Genomic DNA, 18993 nt, shown 5'->3' on the forward strand with positions numbered 1-18993 from the left:
CCATTCATTCCCCTGTGACACAGATGGGTACCATTTTATGAGGAACTCCCTCCTTCTCATACAATAAGCTGGGTTGCACATCTGCTTTTATTAGCAAACACAAAAATGCGTGCAGGATAATTACTCCATTACTTCTTCTCTCTGAGGTAGGGCATGATTTGCACAGGATCGCAGGCACCATTTACTGTGCCGTCACTTGGAGCTGGCATTGTGTTAAGGATTCTGTTATCTCATTACCTACACAGCAAGCTTAGGAGCAGTCTCAGACCTGGAGCAGTCGCAAACCTGGAGTGAGCTATGTGGATTTAAAAGTTAACCATTATCTCAAACCATTAACAAAGCATTCGTTCTGATGTGAATTTTATACACAAGGAAATTGAGACTTAGATGAAGCACCTTGGTTAAGATCATCCAGTAAATTGCTGAAGCTCAGATTTCAAGGAATCTAAGCCTCTGTGCCCTAATAAACCTAAACTAACGTATACTCACACAGAAGGTAGAAATGAATACTAATACATCTTTAATGCGTGACATTTCCTGTGCATCGCCCATTACAGAGCTCTGCCACACAAATGACAATGGTATCTAATTCCTCGTGAGCTTCTGAGTGTCAGGCTCTGCTGGAAGATCTCTGCCTCACTGCTTCTCAAACTTGACCACGCATTGCAGTTTCCTGGTGGACTTGTTAAAACACAGATTGTTGGCTTCCATCCCAGAGTTTCTGATTCCATAGTAGGTCTGGCGTGGGACCCAAGGAAAACCACAGTTCCATATGAATTAACTCACTGACTATTCATATCAACACTTTCATCCTCATTATGAAGATGAGGAAACCAAGGTCCTGAGGGTTTAGTAGCTTGTCGAAATAAAGAGAAATACACCTTTAATCTTTTATTTGAGCTCCTCTTCTTTAAGCTGAGCCCAGAATAGCTTTATTTCTCTCTTCTTGATACTGAAAGCAAACCCCACCATAGGAGACTCAAGCCCAGGGCCCAGTTTACCCAGCTCAGGGCCATATTGTGAAGTTATTCCGATGTTTTGTCTGGCATATATCCTGGGTTTATTAATCAAGTGGAGCCCAAACGGTTTAGGAAAAACCAGCTCCCTCGTCCACACACTTATTCAACCCATTAGCACTAATTAGCTTCTTCTGGGCACTCAGCAGACTTCTAGACAACAGGAATGATTCTCAGAAAAAAGAAGATAAGCTTCCAGAACTAAGCATAGGGCTGGGAAGCAAGGTCTAAATGATGGCCGTCATTGGAAATTCGACCAATGGACCAGGTAGGCAAGCAGGTTTGCATGGGCTACAGATATGGTGACGGTAATCGTAATGGTCATCACAATAATTGTCGTAGGCCAGGTTCTCTGGAAAAGGACTCTGAGTGGAGACCTGCATGCAGAATGTTTATTGGGAAGTACTCCCAGGAACAGCATCTGCAGAGCAGTGAGGGAAGCAGAGCTGGGCAGACAGAGAGGTAGAGCTGTGGTGCAGCTGCAAGAGATGCTCTAATCGGTCCCATAAGGAGCTCCAAAGATGGGCTAGCTCTTCAGAGCTATCTCTGTTGAGGCAAGGGGACTGGGCTTCTGTAGCCGTGCATTCAACAGTGATTCGATGGGGGCTGCCCCAGCAAGGGGCAGAAACCTTGAGCAAGGCTGCTCCCTTCCGCTGAGGACTATTACTGGGGAGGGTTACAGCCATGAGTCATCAGTAGCCAGTGCTCCTGCCATCTCGGGGAAATGAGTACCTCAGTCCTGAAGGGCGCACTAGATGGCACATCACAGCATCCACGAGTTTTATTAGGTAACATTTTTTTGAGTGCTTACTAGGTTCAGGCACTGTTTAAATGTTTTACACATATTGATTCATTCAAGCCTCCTAATACTATGAGATAAGTATAATAACTATACATGAGGAAACGAAAGCACAGCTGAGTAATAAGCCAGAGAAATCAGGATGCAAACTCAGGAAGTCTGTTCCAAAGACTGAATGCTTCACAACGGTTAACTATCTCTCGACTCTAAAAATTTAAAGAAGGGGATCATGGTGGGGGGAGTTGGTGCAGGTGAGGAGAGTGATAGGTAAGGAGGTTTTCATCTCGGAGGTAAAGACTGGCAGCATCACAAGAAAGCACAGGATCACCAAGGAAGGTGGACAGGGCCTTGGAAACCATTGGCTCTATATCATTTTACAGAAGAAACATCTGGTCTACCTTGTTTTACAGAAAAACCTAAGGCACAAGATGGGAAAGGGCTTATCCAGGGTTGCACTGTGATGCTGTCAGACCAAAGGATAGAGTCCTGGATGCCTGAATATCTGGCATTCAGGCATCCAGGACTGTATTTGCTCTAATGAGAGAAGTTGAAGAACATAGCCATCCCTCAATCACCCAGCTTCCACACTGACCTGCTCCAATCTATTCACCCTTCAGCAACACAGGATCTTATAAAAATGTCAACCATGAGTTAAATCTCTGCTCAAAACCCTCTTATATTTCCGCATGGCTTTTAGGATAAGGATAAGGATAAAATTGCCAACATGGCTGCTATGTGGTTATTCATCTGCCACTCCCTCACTGTCCCCTTTTGTCTCTATTCTTCTCCTCTCTTGCCACACTCTGGTCAGTTTCTTGAATGGACCCAGATCCACATTATTGCCCATTCTCATAACCTCCTTCCCTCCTCCCTTCACTCTTTCCATCTCCTCATCCTTAAATACCAGTTCTAAGTTTAGTTCCTCATACAGTCATCTCTGATTCCCTAGACCAGGTGCTTAGGTCCCTTGTGCTACAGTCACAGCACCATCTCCTCCCCCCTTAGTACCTATCACCACTGTCATCGATGATTCATGTGTCCCTGGTAAATATGTATTATAGTCACAAGACTGCAGGCTTCAGGATGGTGGGATCAGGCTTATGGTGCTCATTCTTATATACCCAGAGACTAACGCAGTTATCCTCAGGGCTCATACTAGATAGATGAAGAAAGAAAGAGAGAGAGGAGGGAGGGAGGGAGGGAGGAAGAAAGGAAGGAGGAAGGAAGGAAGGAAGGAAGGAAGGAAGGGAGGGCGAAGGGGGGAGAGCGAGAACAAGAGAAAGGAAGGAAGAAGGAAGGACGGAAGGAAAGAGAAAAAAGATAAAAGCAAGGGAGGAAGGAGAGAAAGAAGAGAGAGGGACGAAGAGAAAGGGACAGAGGAAGAGAAAGAAAGGAGCAAGAGATAGAGATACAGTCCGAGAAACGGACAGAAAGATAGACAAAGAGATAGAAGGAGAGCCAAGCAAAGAGAGATGAGAGACAGAGACAGGGGCTGGGGGTGGGGAGGGAGGGGAATAATGACCAAACTTGGTGGGGGTGGGTGGGAAGAATGGGGAGGCGGAGTGGGAGGAGGACTGCAGGTTGCATGAGGAGACGTGGGGTTGAATGTTCATCTGTATATCAGGTCATACCGCTGAGAAGCCTGAACACGTTTTGAACAGGGGAGGAGTGGGGATTCTGTTGAGTTTCTCATGGAGTGAGCTGTGAGCTGCAGGATGGACACCATCAGAGGGACCAGTGGCTGGCCGGGGTGGGTAGAGTACCCAGGACCATGGCTGATAGCCTGGTGGGTACCCATGAGAACAGACGAGGCTGCTTCTTGCTACACATCTCATTCTTTCCCAGCTGAATTGATTTGTTTTCATCCTAATATGGGCAGTAATATTCTGAAAAGCAACTGTGGCCTTTTGGGTGTGTTGCTGGGGAAGTGGGCGGGTCCCTGGGGTTATATAAACTCAGCAAAGTCTAGTCTGTATTTGGAGTTCTTGGCACATGTCCAAGGCCTGGAACTACAGAGGTAAATCTTCTTAAAGTCTAATTATGTCTTAGGTGTTTTAGGGAAGTGATGTTTGAAAAGGGGCTTATGTGACAACCCCACTAATTCATGAGACCATTGTGCAGCCTCCTGTCAGGGAAGATAAACAAAGGATGCTGAGGTCGGCTTTATCTGCCCCTTGCTCCAAGTTCCAACAACCAGCCGCCAACTGACTGTCCTATTTGCTGCTCTCTTGCTTCTGGCTATAAGTGCCAGAGTGGCAGTGAGTAATATTTTCTAACCAGATAGATAATAATATGATGATAATAGTAATAGTAATAACAGCAGCTGACACTTGAGTTTCCTCTATGCCAGCTAGCTTGCAAAGGCCATTCCATAATCCTCTTTCTTTTTAAATTAATTAATTAATTTATTTTTGGCTGCGTTGGGCCTTCATTGCTGCGCGCGGGCTTTCTCTAGTTGCGGTGCGTGGGCTCATTGCGGTGGCTTCTCCTGTTGCGGAGCATGGGCTCTAGGCGCGCGTGCTCAGTAGCTGTGGCACGTGGGCTCAGTAGTTGTGGCTCGCGGGCTCTAGAGCACAGGCTCAGTAGTTGTATGGCACACGGGCTCAGTTGTTCCGTGGCATGTGGGACCTTCCCGGACCAGAGCTCGAACCCGTGTCCCCTGCCCTGCGTTGGCAGGCAGATTCTTAACCACTGCGCCACCAGGGAAGCCCCCATAATCATCTTTTAAAACACCATACAAAAACTGAGATAAGTATTATACCCATTTTTAACAGATGAAGAAACAAGATCCAATGAAGTTAAAGTGCTTGTTCAAGGTCTCTCACCTGGCAAATAGAGAAGCTAGGATGAAAACCAGCTCTGACTTTGGAATCAGGTCCTTAAGTTCTACACTGTCTTCATAATTAACTTGAATGCTGCCTTTTGGCCCCTTTCTTCCTCCATTTCCTCTACAAATATTTATCAGGTAACCCCAGTGTGCTGGGCAGTGGGCTCTGTGCTCAGGATACAGGGATGAAGAGATCGCACCATCCCCGCCTTCGTGGACATGGCAACCTAGGGCTTATTTCCAGCTGGACAGTTAACGTCAAGGGCAGCTTCAGCACTAAATCTGCCTGATTCTTTGAAAGGATGGTCTTGTCAACAGAAGATGCTCCCCTCCTCCTGAAGATAGCTCTCCTGAGTAACCCCAGGTTGTCCTCAGCTCCTCGGGAAGGAAGCTCACCAACAAAACCCACAGCATGGAATCCATTCCACTCCATTCTAAGCAGAAGCACGATTTCTCTGAGCATGGCCTCCCAGTACTTAAAAACGTAGCCTCTGTATTCAAAGAGACCCAAGTTCACATGCCAGTTCATCCTCTCCATGGTTGTGTGACCTGAAGCAAGTAACTTAACCTCTCTGTATCTCAGTTTCCTCTGTTGAAATGGGGATGTAGTAGTATCTACCTCACAGACAGTGTATGGAAATTACTGGACTCCATCTATTTTAGCTTTTATTCCCTCATGAGCTGATACATATGTTCAACAAATATTGAGCGAATGAATCCAGTCTCAGAGGCCTAATTTAACCTTTATAATATCTGTAATAAAGACAGTTTCTTTGGCTCAGTCATGACTTACTGTCAAGGAGTTAAAAGCAACTAGAATAAAGATCACGTGAGGCTTTTGCGGACATAGACCAACCTAGCTTGGAAGAAATGTTTTTAGATATATTCTTTCTTAACCTAAGGCATATTGCTGACTTGTGAGGAGTCATGCACTGGCCAGCATCAGAGATTTCTGGAAGCAGGGAGGTGGGGCCTTGGTCCATGACACGTCTCTGCAGCATCTTTGACATTTAGGAGGGTGAGGACCTGTTACCTGAGGTGAACAGTTATGGAATAAGGGTCTTAACCTTCCCAGGGAGCCCCCAGGCCACAGCCCTTCCTGCTGATGCCAAGAGGCAGTTAATCCTCATCTCTTGGATTATTCAGGAAGGATATGACAGAGGCACTTTGTCCTCTTTAAATTTTCAGAGGTTCTGTTTCCTAGCGTTGCAGGCCCCTGGGGACCAGGAGGTCTTGCTATAGTGAAGACTCTCTTGTCCAGGGCACAGGGTGGGGCAGGCAGAAGACAGGAGAGGAGGTGCAGACGATTCCGAGGCCACTGCTGTGGGCTAGTCTCAAGAGCACTGGATTGGGAGTTCCTGGCCCTGGATTTTAAGTTCACATTTGAGCTTTTCTCCTAATGGACGTTGCAGCCTTGGGAACAACACTGAAATTCTGAATCTGGGAAATTACGATAGCTCATTTTCGCTGGGTGTTTATCACGTGCAAGCACTGCTCCAAGTACACGAGTGCCACCTGAGGCTAGCCCTGATGTCACTCCACTTTACAAGTGAGGAAATAGAGCCTTAGAGGGCTTGGGAAGATGGAGCTGGGATTAAGCCCAGGGAGTCTGGCTCTAGAGCTCGTGATCTGAACTCTTCACTGCCACGTACTCTCCCACGGGAAGGGTTGTTATGAGGGCTAGATGAATAACGTTTTCAACAGCTAGTGTGCAACAAAACTTGGTGTCTTTGTCTCCTTCCAGCTCTGAGATCTCATGCATGCGCCCTCTAGTTGGAGTGCTGAAGGGTACAGACTGAGCATAGCTGTACCATGGGATCATGGGGGGTGGTGAGACAGCCACAGGGCCATGAAAAGGAGGCCACGTTCAATTAATAATGCAACTGGATGCAGACAGAAAACTCAGAAGAATATTCAGAACGCGGGATGGCATGAGCTAGACCGCCAAAGATTGCTTACGAGACTGAAATTCACAAGATCCCTAGGAAGGAGTTTTTTTCTGAGATTAACTCAATGATGGGGCCCTCCTTAGCTCAAAAAATAGCTTTTCTAGAACATAAAAAAAATGGCTTGCAACAGCTTTTGATTCACAAACGTTTACTGCATTTATGATGTGGCAGGAATGAATCACAGGATTTCAAACGTGAGGCACCTGGAGAAGACTTAACCATGATTTGGGGGTCGCTGACTTGTAGCTGGGTAGATGTTGGTGCTGTTCATGATCAGCAATGGTTTTGTTTTCAACAAACTGTTCTCCTGTAGTGATCTTGCAGATGGCTGTGTCTTTTCTGCTGACATGGAGTGACTCTCCAATATGTCCCATTCCTCCACCACACTAAGGATTCCTGCCCACCCCATGCTTTCCCAGGTTCGTGTTAGAATGGTGTATGGTTAATGATGTATAGTTAAGCCATTCAGGAAGGACCCCCAACGCATGAGCCCTTATATAGGGTCGGGGGGGCGGGGCTCATGATGCGCCCCTGTAGATTCTGGCCCTCCCTCTCTGGTAGCTCCTTGGAAGTGATCTGAATGACACTGGGAAATGCCGCATCCATAATGAATAGAATTTAATAATTGAGTAGTAGCCATTTAACTCTGTCAGAAAGTTAAATTCTGCTTTCCTTTCCAAGATCTGCGGCCCATGTCTGTTCTCTCTGTTCAGATGAGATGATGAAAAAGGTCAAAGGGCTCTGAAAGCCCGGAAAGCATCAGATGTCAGACATGGATGCAAATATCCACACAGTAACAGTAAGGTTATTCTCCAGAAATGGAGCACACCCCCAGTTAAGATGCTCAAGGCCATGGCAGCTTGTTAATGGGATTGGCAGCAAAACCCTCTAAGGGAGTTCCTGACAAGAGCCCCACTTGCTTATGTATTTTCTTACTTTTCCTTTATGAGATTGTGAGGAATCTTCAACCAGGTTCTAAAGATTTCATTAGTGGCGTTATTGTCTTACACCATCTGGCCGTGCTACTGTCAGAGGAAATCAACAATGTCTTCAGAGATGTGACAGAGCAGTGTTGACACTTGGGCAGTTCCAATGAGAAAGTGACTGGCTCTGGATTGAATTATTTTCCTATAATATATTAAAGTTTCCTTCCATATTACAGTTTAGGGTGGCATTTCTCACTTCCTATCTGCAAATATCCCATCACAGCCTTTGATAAAAATCAGACAGAAGTCTTGGTGCCATTACAACTGCACACTTTATATGAACTCAGTTTAGGAAACTTTATCCTAATTAGGTTGAACTTTCTTTGTCATCATCATCAAATTAGGAAACATGTACCCAGGCCATAGTCTTTGGCTCTTTGAAATGTCTGTAGTTGGCACTAAGGTAGAAGATGAACAAATATATGTTGAATGAATGAATAAGTTAAGGAATGAATGATTGGGTTGTCAAGTGGAAAGAGAATAGATTTTAGAATCAGCCAGATTAGGGTGTGAATCCTAGTTCTGTTACTTGTTACTTGTGTTTTCTTCAGGCCTCTGTGGGCTTTCCACACTGGGAAGGGAGGCAGCCCAGAGAAAGTGGCTGTATTCGTTTTCTATTGCTGCTGCAACAAATTACCACCAAGTCCATGGCTAAAAGCAAATAAACAAAACCAATTTATTCTATTAGAGTTTACTGTAATAGGATAAGTAAGAATGTAATCTGTATTACATTATATACAGATGTATTATATTACAGTTCTGGAGATCAGAAGTCCAAAATGGTTTTTTGTTTTTTTGTTTTCTGGCCACGCTGCGTGGCTTGTGGAATCTTAGTTCCCTGACCAGGGATAGAACCCGGGCCCCCTGCAGTGGAATCGCAGAGTCCTAACCACGGGACCGCCAGGGAATTCCCCAAAATGGGTTTCACTCGGCTACAATCAAGGTTTTAGCAGGGCTGCGTTCCTTCTGGAAGCTCCAGGGGAGAATCCCTTTCCTTATCTCTTGCAGCATGTAGAGACTGCCCACATGTCTTGGCTTACGGTCTCTTCCTCCATCATCAAAGCCAGCAGGGTAACATCTCTGAATCTCTTTCTGACTCTCCTCCCTCCCTCTTCCATCTTTTAGGACCCTTATGGGTACGTCGGACCCACCTGGATAATCCAGGATAGTCTCTCCATCTCAAGGTCCTTTCCTTAATCACATCTGCACAATTCCTTTTGCCATGTAAGGGATTAGGACATAGATATCTGGGGTGTGTGTGGGGGGGGAAGGGAATCATCCTGCCTACCACAGCAACCACGCCAGACCTACCCAACAGTGATGGGAAGCAGCTCCACACCTCTCCAGGGTGTCACAGATAATGCATAAAAAGTACTCCCCAGGGAGCTCCCCCCATCATGAGAGCTGTGGCTGGCTGTCTTCTTGGGAGGAGTCTAGTTCTGCCCTGGGGTGACTCGCTGGTCTTTCCACCATGGGGTGGTGAAATGGTCTGGGCTCCCTTTAGAACTTGTTGGGTTTTGTAAGACAGTGTCAATTCCACCTCAGCTTGCTTAAGCATTCACGTATGTGGTTATGCACTTGGCCAAAAAACTTTCCTCTCAGGGAAACCTTGAACTCTGTGCGCAAAACCACTTAGCAAATCTTGGTTGGAAAAATGTTATTTAAGGAGACCCACCCACCCGAAAGCTGGGCAGTCCAACTACACCCTTCAACTGTCCATGGATTAAGCCAGACCACATCCTTCTTGGCCTAGGGTATTTGCTTTTGCTAAATGTTGCATTACTTCGGTGCTATTGGACTACATTACAAGCACACCATAAGGAAAAGCATCACAGACATTGCATTTATTATAACCGTTTTGTTGATGGATGTTCATTGCTTGTCAGCATAGATTTCTTATGAGAAACCACAGAGAAAGATTCCCCCAGTCTTAAAACCCAGTACTAGTTATGGTTTTCCTAATAACTGGTTTATTTCCATCAAATGAACATTAGTGCACGTGACTGGTCATTTTTCTCTTTGCACAACTCACTATTAGGAAGCAAGAGCCTTCAACAAAGCTTTAGCACATCAAAGCCCGCATTACATGCGGCAGCTTAGTTACCTACCCTCACTGTCCCTTCTCCCCAGTTCCTTCATCTGTTTCACGTTTTATTTCTTGCTGTTGTACCGTCTGTGAGCTTAGAACAAGGCATGATAAGAACTTTTGTTATTTTCCAAGACTTTTTTTCTCTTCTGTGAGACCCATGTCCCTGATACATTTCTCTTGGTTCCAAGAACAAACTCAAACAAACAAACAAAATCAAAACATGAAACGAAACATCATCAGTGCCAATGTTTCAACATGGACTCTCAGCAGAACTGAGTCCAGCCCCATCGTAAAGCCTGGCGCTTATGTTGATAATATGAAAACAGGTCTCTCATGCTTTGTATGCTGAGCGCACCGAGCTCATAAATGCCAGCATTCTAAATGGCTTGCTTGCTGTTAACAGATTCAGTGGCACCAAAATCCATTTCTTTTCTGAGGGATATTTTAACTCTTATTGTATCTTTACTCATGGTCAAAAGACATTGGCAAATTTGCTAAAGTGATTGACGGGACTCCTCTTAAAGCATTCCTAAAGTGTCACGTCTCTGCCTTCACATTTTTGTATGTGAGCTTGTCTTCTTGGAAAGGAAAACCGGAAATGTGCTTAACACTATGTAGGGTTTTGGTAGTTGTAGAAAGCCAAGATTAAAAAAAAAAAAAATCAATGTTAGTAGAACCTCCAGTGAAAACATCAAGATACACCTAACCTAAGAGTTCATCTCTGAGTTCATCAAACCACAGAATCCCCAACACCAAGAACCTCTCACACAGATACTGGATGGTGTATCTGGACCTTCTCTTTTTAATCTCTATTCCCATAAAGTCCAAGACATAGTATGTATTTGATACATAATTGTTGAATTAATGAGTAATGTCTCCTACTCTCAAAGAGTTCTCCGCCAACCCCAGTAGACCACGATGGGAACACAGTGCTTGCCACGGGACAGCTGTGCAATACATATGGAGTGACTGGTACCGAGACCCATCCAAACCATGGAAGAAACCTATGCCATCCCTTAGCTCCAGAGCAGCGATTTTAATTTCCATTATTTCCCCCCTTGTCAAAAACACACCTTACAGATGACATTCACGTAGGCAGCCACTCTCATGGGTAGACTTAGGTTAAAGTGTAATTCCTGTTGTGCTAGGACAATCTCTGTCTACCTCTCTCCCACTCAAGAAAATATATCAGAACACAAATGAATAAGGGCGCCATTACTATGGGAAGCGTCATGAATTCGTGGCAACTTATTGGAAAAGTAAATCATCCTCCGTTTTGGTGTTGCAGCTAATGTTAGTAGTACACGACTTACGAAGCGGCTCGCGATGATTGACGTAACAGCTCACTGAGATACCAAGAATGAGAGCGCTTCTCTACAGAATCCATCTCTGAGACACACTGAGTCCTAACACGCCATCTTGGAGACCTTTCCAGACTCCAGGGAAACCATCCCTGAGGCTCATCCTACCCCACACGCAATCCTCTGTACAAATTCCACCATCCATGTGAGCTTCACCAGAACCATAGCGCTCATCCCTACGAATGGACACAGCTCACACAGGAATCTCGTCATCAGCTGGGCGTCACTGCACTTTCTCCATTCTGACCCTGGGGAGGAGGACCCACAAGCAGCCCACTCACCACGCCCCCGCCAGCAGAGTGCACGAGCACAGACATCCCTTCTCGCAGGTTGGCAACTTCAAAGAGCATCATGTAGGCTGTGACAAAGTTCACAGGGAATGCAGCGGCCTCGGAGAAGCTCATGTCATCTGGGACCTTGTAGACGAATTCCACTGGTGTGCAGACCACCTCTGCCCAGGCATTGTAATTGACAAATGCCATGACACGGTCCCCGATCTGGGAATAGGGAAGCACAGAGTTAGTGGAGGTTTCTTAATCTTTTCTGAGAGATTTCTCAAATATTCTTAAGAATCTGACGAAAACTAAAGAGTCCTTCCCAGTGAAAAAAGAAACCCCAAACCCTCAAATATGCACACCCTCACCTCACCTGCCTTTCAAGGCATTTGTGGACGCTTTTTTTTTTTAACGAGAAACAATTTTTAAAATTAATTAATTAATTTATTTATTTATTGGCTGTGTCAAGTCTTAGTTGCGGCAGGCAGGATCTTTCATTGCAGCACGCGAGCTCTTCATTGTGGCACGTGGGCTTCTCTCTAGTTGTGGCACACAGCCTTCTCTCTAGTTGTGGCGAGTGGGCTCCAGAGTGCACAGGCTCAGTAGTTGCTGTACGTGGGCTTAGTTGCCCCGTGGCATGTGGAATCTTAGTTCCCCGACCAGGGATCGAACCGGTGTCCCCTGCCTTGGAAGGTGGATTCTTAACCACTGGACCATCAGAGAAGTCCCTGTGGATGCTCTTGAAGTCCATCTGTGCAAGCTTCCCAGGGGCCATGGAAGCCAGGGACTCTACCCCTCTTCTGGAGCATAAATATATCGATACAACGTGCATCACATCACATGCCGTGGAATGTTAGTGTTGGAAGGTCATATTACTGATTTAACCTCTCATCTAATCTCCCTGTTTGGGAATTGGGAAGGTCAAAGGGGCTAGGAGTCAAATCTACTCTCAGCTATTCTCTCCCACCCCATATAGATTCCTTGCCAGGTTAGTTCACTGTGGTATTTGCATCAATGGATTACCGATTACATCGGATGTGAAACGTGGTCCATCAGAGGAGCCATGTAAATCTAAGTGCAAGAGATTGAACAAGAGCAGCCAGGCTTACAGTGAAATAGGAGAATGCCATCGGGTGTGAGGAACAACAACTAACGTTTATTGCACACGTATTATATGGCAGACATTGTCCTAAGGCTGTCACATGCTTTACCTCATGATTAGATGAGGCAGGGCTGAATACTGTGGGGGTTTTTTATCAGTGGTTTACATAGCCAGACACCATTCAAAAAAAAGAAAAAAAGCAGTCTTCCCTTTAAAGTGGTTATAATCATATGCTAAGTTTTTTTCATAGCATATCATTATTAAAGGTAAATACAAAGTAAACTATCACTGATGGCTTACACGAGCTGCCAAGTGCTAGTTCAATTGAACCATTCTGCTATTTGATGTTAGTTGCTTATACTATAACTTTTAAATGCAGTATTCAGATTGCTGTGGTCATAGTGATTTCTCAGTAAATTAACGGCTTTCATATATGTGTGTTTTAGTGTATATATATTTTTATGATTGACTCGACTGTTTTATTTTCTTTCTAGTTTAGGATTTCTCTTTCACCCCTGCTCAAAAACAACAACAAAAGCCTCCTATGAGATGGGTTTTGTTACAGCGCCATATTACAGACGAATGATCATAGGTTTTACAGACATTTAAACTGAGGCAAAGAGAGATTAAAGCACATGCCCAAAGTCATGTAGCCAAAGAGTAGCTGTACTGGGATGTGAATCTAGGTAGGCTGACTCCAGATACAAATAGTTAATTCATTACACCTAAGTGCTACAAAGAAGAAATAAATTTATATAAGGATGTACAACAGGGGAACCTACCAAGTCTGGGAATATTAGTCTAACTCTTTAAGTCTCAGTTTTCTCAGCTTTTAAATGGGTATAATATTAGGAACAGGTCCTTATGGAGATTAAATGACATAATATGCATGCAATCCACTTGGCACTGTGCATGTAAAACGAGGAGAGAACAATTAATGCTAACTCTTAAAAAGAACAGATTGGTTCCTGATCTCGTGGATTTCACAGTTGAATGATCAAAAGCTAAATATCGACCCACTGAGTTTCATGAAGCAGAGGAACAGCTGTCTAAGCGTTAAAAACCAAATGATGATGTCAGGAATATCATCTCAGATGCCCTGGCTTGGACCAGAGGATCTCTAGGGTCTAACACTGGCATCCTACTTTGCACAGAATCATGCAAACCCAAAGATCCATAACACCACAGAGCAGCTGATGGCCTCCACTGTCAACAGAGTGTATGAAAAGAGTGTTTCAACCACCTTGACAGCGATGGTTGTGCTGTCACAGACCACCTTGACGGTGACGGTCATAGCCAGCCCAGACCACCTTGACGGTGATGGTCATAGCCAGCCCAGACCACCTTGGCAGTGATGGTCGTAGCCATCCCAGCAGGGTTGACTGCTCCAGACTTCTTGTTTCACTATCAAAATGGCAAAAAGAGGACCAGCCATCAGATCAGCAGCCCCAGTCTCAGAGTCCAGCGGTGGGGAACCATTTTTTTTTTTTTTTTAAACATCTGATTCACCTCATTACTTGATTCTGTTTAAAAAAACGAAATTAGTCCTGGGCGACTGAGCCCAAATGATTCCTTTAGTGCTGAGCCTCTGGCAACAACTTTTCAAGGCTCCCTTGCAATCCATCAAGCCAAGAGAGCTATTCGGTCTGTTGCCGTGTGGAATCCCATCTCCAACATGATTGAAAATTTTAAGTCAGAATTACAGAGGGCCTATTAGTATTGGTTTTCTCCCAAATCACACCCTGACTGGAAGGCTGTAGGTGGCTGCTTTTGTGTGTTTGTGCAGCTGAACGTACTGGAGGAGGGTGGAGGGGGTGATGGATCGGTTTGACAATAGCAAGTCAGGGCTAACTAGCAGAAGAAAGATCACATATAAGGGAAACAATGCAAGTAATCAAGCACAGTGATTCCTCCCTCTACACTAAGGCCAACAACATCCTTATCTGCTGTTACAGTCTAAAATGATGGGTTATTTATCCAGTGCTCACGATGAATAGCGCAAACGGTATGAGCTGTTCCTTTGGGACCACGTGGAGGGGCGGAGAGCAGATCATAGCGCTCACGTGCAGCACTTTCAGGGAGAGATGGTGCTGCCACGTGAGGTTAGATTGCTTACCTGGGGACAGAAAATGTAAAGTCATAGGAAAGAAAAGAAAAAGCGCATCTACTGCTCTCTCAACTTTTTTCTGCCACGTTATCTGGAAACCACCGGCAAAAAGACGGATGAGCGGGATGAGATTTCCAGACGTTCATCGTAATGAATCGGGAGCATATTGATATTTTCACAGTATGTTGAGGCTCCGAGGCACCGAGAGCTGAGCAGCCTCAGAATCAATTCCAAGGGCGCATTCTGGCTTTGCCTTTTATAGCGCTTCTCTCCCTGTGTTAACTGTCGCAGTGGTTGCAGGTGGAGAACAGAGGGAAAGAGCGTGGGACTGCAGGAAGAGTAAAGAGGCTCTGGTGATTTGAATCCAGCTGCAGCTACTACTTATTATCTTTCTGACCGCATGGAAATTACTGAACCCTTCTGAACTTCATCTCTAAGGGGATAACAATATTTACCTTGCAGGCTGAAAAACAGTAACTTCCCCATGTTTCTAGTTATGGTAGATTCTCAAATGTGAGGTCCCTTCATCTCTCCATGGGAAGCATTTAAAGTCGAGCGAGAGCTCTTATGCCTGATTTCCACTGTTTTTTCTTGCTCCAAACTACCGCAATTTTGTGCAATTGATTTGCCCATAGTTTTTCAGTTTTTATAGACAAGATCCTACTTGATTTGCATGATAATGGTAGGAAGGGTCAAACATCTTTTCAGCGATAAAAAAAAGTTTATTATGCGGAATTTTGAACATGTACAAAAGTAGTCAGAATAATATAATAACCCTTTTTATCCCTTGCCCTGCTCCCCAAGCCACCAGCCCATAGCCGATCCTGTCTCATTGTCAGTCACCTCTCCCCTTCGGCTTTAAAATCCTCATCCAAAAATGCCACTTTCCCAGTGTCTGAAATAACGATTTATAAATGATCGCTTAGATGCATCAGCTAAGTAGGTATTTAAAGGAACCCAATTATAAAATACAGAGGCTACTTCTCCCCAACTTTTGCGTTTTGTAGTTGACTTTTGAGCCTGAAGTGATGGGGAAATGAGAGCCACGGATAGAGAGAGGAGGGATGTACACTTAGTTAATACAAGGCCAAATTCATAGCTGTATTAATTTTAATCTTATTAATAACTGTATAAAATGAATAAAGGGGATGCTAAGGTTTCCCCTGGCCCCTTCACCAGACCGTTGCCAGGAACAACAAGACGGTACATGGGAAAGGTATGAGACGTTTGGAAAGTCCTATCATTTACAACCACTGTTAATAAACCCAAATAATGAGACAATAACAATAAGACACGTTATAGATTATTTCAAACATATCTTGCATACTCTTTTATTATCTTAATGGATTCCAGATAGATATCATCCTTTCAGTCAGAAGTCAAAACATTACCTCGAATCCTTTAACGCTGTCTCCCAGAGCTTCAACAATCCCAGAACATTCAAATCCTGGCACCAGGGGGGTCTTGGGAGGGTTGTCGATATTCCCTTGTCGCACCATCAAGTCAATGAAGTTTAAACCACTGTGAACAGCAAACATGAAAAAAGAAATTCACAATGAGATCCGAAAGAAAGCACTGGCTTGAGTTTTCTTTCCTTCCCATTCCCTCCCTTCGCCCGCTCCCCAATTCCTCTCTCCTTTCTTTTTAAATTTTCTGATGAAACATGCCTAATAGTAATGTTACTTAGCTAGATGTCACCAATAAAGTAAAGCAGTGATCTTTCTAGACAACTAATGCTTTCCCAGCCCTTCAAATGGCAGTTGCAGAGTTCACGCTCTAATTCAAAAGAGAGTCCCTTTGCTCCCACTCAGAGCCTCCTTAGTCTTATTTGAAAAGTATGTATTAACCAGCCTGGTCATTAGCTGTTCTAGCAGTTAATCAAGGGTAAAAAATATACTAGGAAGAGGTTATAAGAAGACACATGGAAAGCAGCCAGACACAATGGCCATACGCCATTGTGTGAAAAACAAAGAGAAAAAAGACCTAACCTAAAAGGTCTCAAAACAACCGTCACACCTCAACCATCCCATCGACTTACATGAGCGCCGAGCCATAAACGGTACCCATAATGGTGACTATGAGCCATTAAGAGACCACATTGGGTCCAGCTGCAGGAGGGTGACTCGAAGAATATAGGTCAAAGTGAGGGACCAATGGGGATGGGAAGACTGGAGGGTTCATTTCAAAAACTTTAGTTACCTCTGGCTGAGAGAAGTCATTAGGTATTTTCTACAAACATATTACTTTTGAAATAAGAAAGTTATCATTAAAATATATCAAAGTCATTGCCTTGGAAAACCACATACTTGATTCTAATGATGCTACCAATGCTCTGAACTGTTGGATTTTTTTCAAGAGCTGCAACTGGGAATTGCGTCTAACACCCATGAACTAATCAAGTGGGAACACATATCTCACTCAACATGTATTTTTTCCCACCAGCTGTGGTTCTAATGTACTGCCTGTTTTCATAAGCTGCCATCTAGGAAAGACACGGGTTATAGAAACCAAACTCCTCGGTTTGGCCCAAGGCCCGTTAGCGTCCGGCCACAGCTTCCTTTTCAAGTAAGACGCGAACTCTTTCTTAAACACAGGTGGCCCATTTCTTCCTTGGCCTCTTTGGAGCCAAGAAAGCATCTAACTCTACCTACATCCCCTGGTCTCTACTCATCAGTCTCACCCATAAGGAATGGGTAAGGGCAAGGAGGATGACTTCCTTGAAAGATGGGTTCAAGAATCATCCCTTTTTTAGGTTTTTCTGGACACAAATGAGGCAAGATGCACATATTGCCCCACTGAAGTATCTCTAACATGTGCCTTTTCTGAAGGCAGCTGCATGCCTCGTATTTCTTTGCTTCCAGAACACCTGGCATACATTATGCCCACAGCAACACAGTAGGGACTCACGCAACATCCACTGAATGAAGGAATATTCATGAATATCCCAAAAAATGTGCTGCCAGTTTGAGTACTAACTCCTTTTTTAAAAAATGTATTTATTTTATTTATTTTTGGCTGCGTTGGGTCTTCCTTGCTGCGTGCAGGCTTTCTCTAGTTGCGGCGAGCAGGGGCTATTCTTCATTGTCTTGCACGGGCTTCTCATTGCGGTGGCTTCTCTTGTTGCGGAGCACAGGCTCTAGGCGTGCGGGCTTCAGTAGTTGTGGCTCACGGGCTTAGTTGCTCCGTGGCACGTCGGATCTTCCCGGACCAGGGCTCGAACCGGTTTCCCCTGCATTAGCAGGTGGATTCTTAACCACTGCGCCACCAGGGAAGTCCCCTAACTCCTTTTAAAAAGCGGCCAAGGGATGCTCAGCATCTTGGACACATTCCTGAAATGTATGTGTAGACTTCCAAAGGTCCTGCTTTGATGGTTAATAGTTCTTAGGGTCATTTATTAACCAAAATATTCTCCAATAATGTGGCCAGTTTTTTAAGAGCTCGGGGAGATCTGGGCACAAATCTCAATTCCATGACTTCTCCTTGTGTAACCTTGGCTCAGTTACTCAACTTCTCTAAGCCTCAATTTCCTTGTCTGTGAAATGGGGGCTATGGTAGCACCCATGCCACAGGGTTGTTAATAAGAGTTAAGCATTAAGAATGGTGCCAAGTACATAGTAAGTACTCAATAATAATATCTGCATCTTCTGTTAAGAAGAAGGCTGACGTGTGAGATACATTTTAGGAAGATTCCCATTAAACAAGAGTTACAAATAGTTTCAGAGCTGAAGTGGGAAAACTTCAGGTATCTGTAAGCTTCACTTCTGTGAAATAGTCCATTTTCTGACACAATCAAATAAATAAAGCATCGCTGTATAACAATAAAAGGAATTTCTGCGTCCCAAGTCAAACACCCCATCTCATTTCACGCATATTTCAGTTCACTGTGTTATATCCTCTGTGTGAAAACTTAGGATTTCCCAAGACCCTGATGGAAAAATGCCAGAAGAAATGACTCAACAGTGCCGTAAACGCTCCAGCCCCTGGAGAAGGCTGCATCCTAGATGCTTTCTACGCTGCTCGATACGGCGGCCAATCTCCATCCAGCGTGAAGTGGGCCCAGTGATTGTAGACGGGGAGCCAGCTACTTGATTCCAGCGAGAAGGGCTAAGACAGACCTTATAAAATCCTGTAGCATCCCATTTTGTCAGTGAGGCAGGCAGTGATTCTGTCAGGATCGTGGAGAATGCCAGCCAACTTGAGGACAGAAACATGAAGGAGGTGTATCCCAGGGGACAGAGGACGGGTCATTGTTGTTCATCTCAACACACAGAGGAGGTGAACAGTTGTTAATGAAGTACCCTTATGTGTTGCATCAGACCTGTTTCATGGTGCCTGCCCACACACCTCCTCCTGATATGGACCTATCCAGCATTTACTGAGGGTTCAATTCGTGGCAGAAACCGTGCTAAACACTTCCCTTTTGTTATTTAAGACTCAATGACACTCCTACGAGGTGTGAACTATCATATCCATTTTTTAGAT

At 44.6% G+C, this 18993-nt stretch overlaps 1 protein-coding gene, 1 long non-coding RNA gene and 1 other non-coding gene across 3 annotated transcripts in view; 2 read left to right on the forward strand and 1 right to left on the reverse strand.

Moving 5' to 3' along the window:
• The window catches only part of LOC125962758 (uncharacterized), a 238612-nt gene that overhangs the window by 207930 nt on the left and 11689 nt on the right, over positions 1 to 18993 (forward strand). The window lies entirely within an intron of this gene.
• The window catches only part of VAT1L (vesicle amine transport 1 like), a 146330-nt gene that overhangs the window by 106330 nt on the left and 21007 nt on the right, over positions 1 to 18993 (reverse strand). Inside the window, exons 2-3 of the mRNA XM_004280123.2 lie at positions 15903 to 16032; positions 11309 to 11524 (exon numbers count right to left, since the gene is read on the reverse strand). Of these exons, the coding sequence (XP_004280171.1) occupies positions 11309 to 11524; positions 15903 to 16032 (346 nt within the window). The remainder of the gene's footprint in view (positions 1 to 11308; positions 11525 to 15902; positions 16033 to 18993) is intronic.
• On the forward strand, positions 12530 to 12682 carry LOC117196732 (small nucleolar RNA SNORA15). Its single transcript, XR_004477063.1, has one exon. It is a non-coding gene; the product is annotated as a small nucleolar RNA SNORA15 (small nucleolar RNA).

The sequence above is a fragment of the Orcinus orca genome, chromosome 20 (assembly GCF_937001465.1).
Source record: "Orcinus orca chromosome 20, mOrcOrc1.1, whole genome shotgun sequence".
In the NCBI taxonomy this organism is placed as follows: domain Eukaryota; kingdom Metazoa; phylum Chordata; class Mammalia; order Artiodactyla; family Delphinidae; genus Orcinus; species Orcinus orca.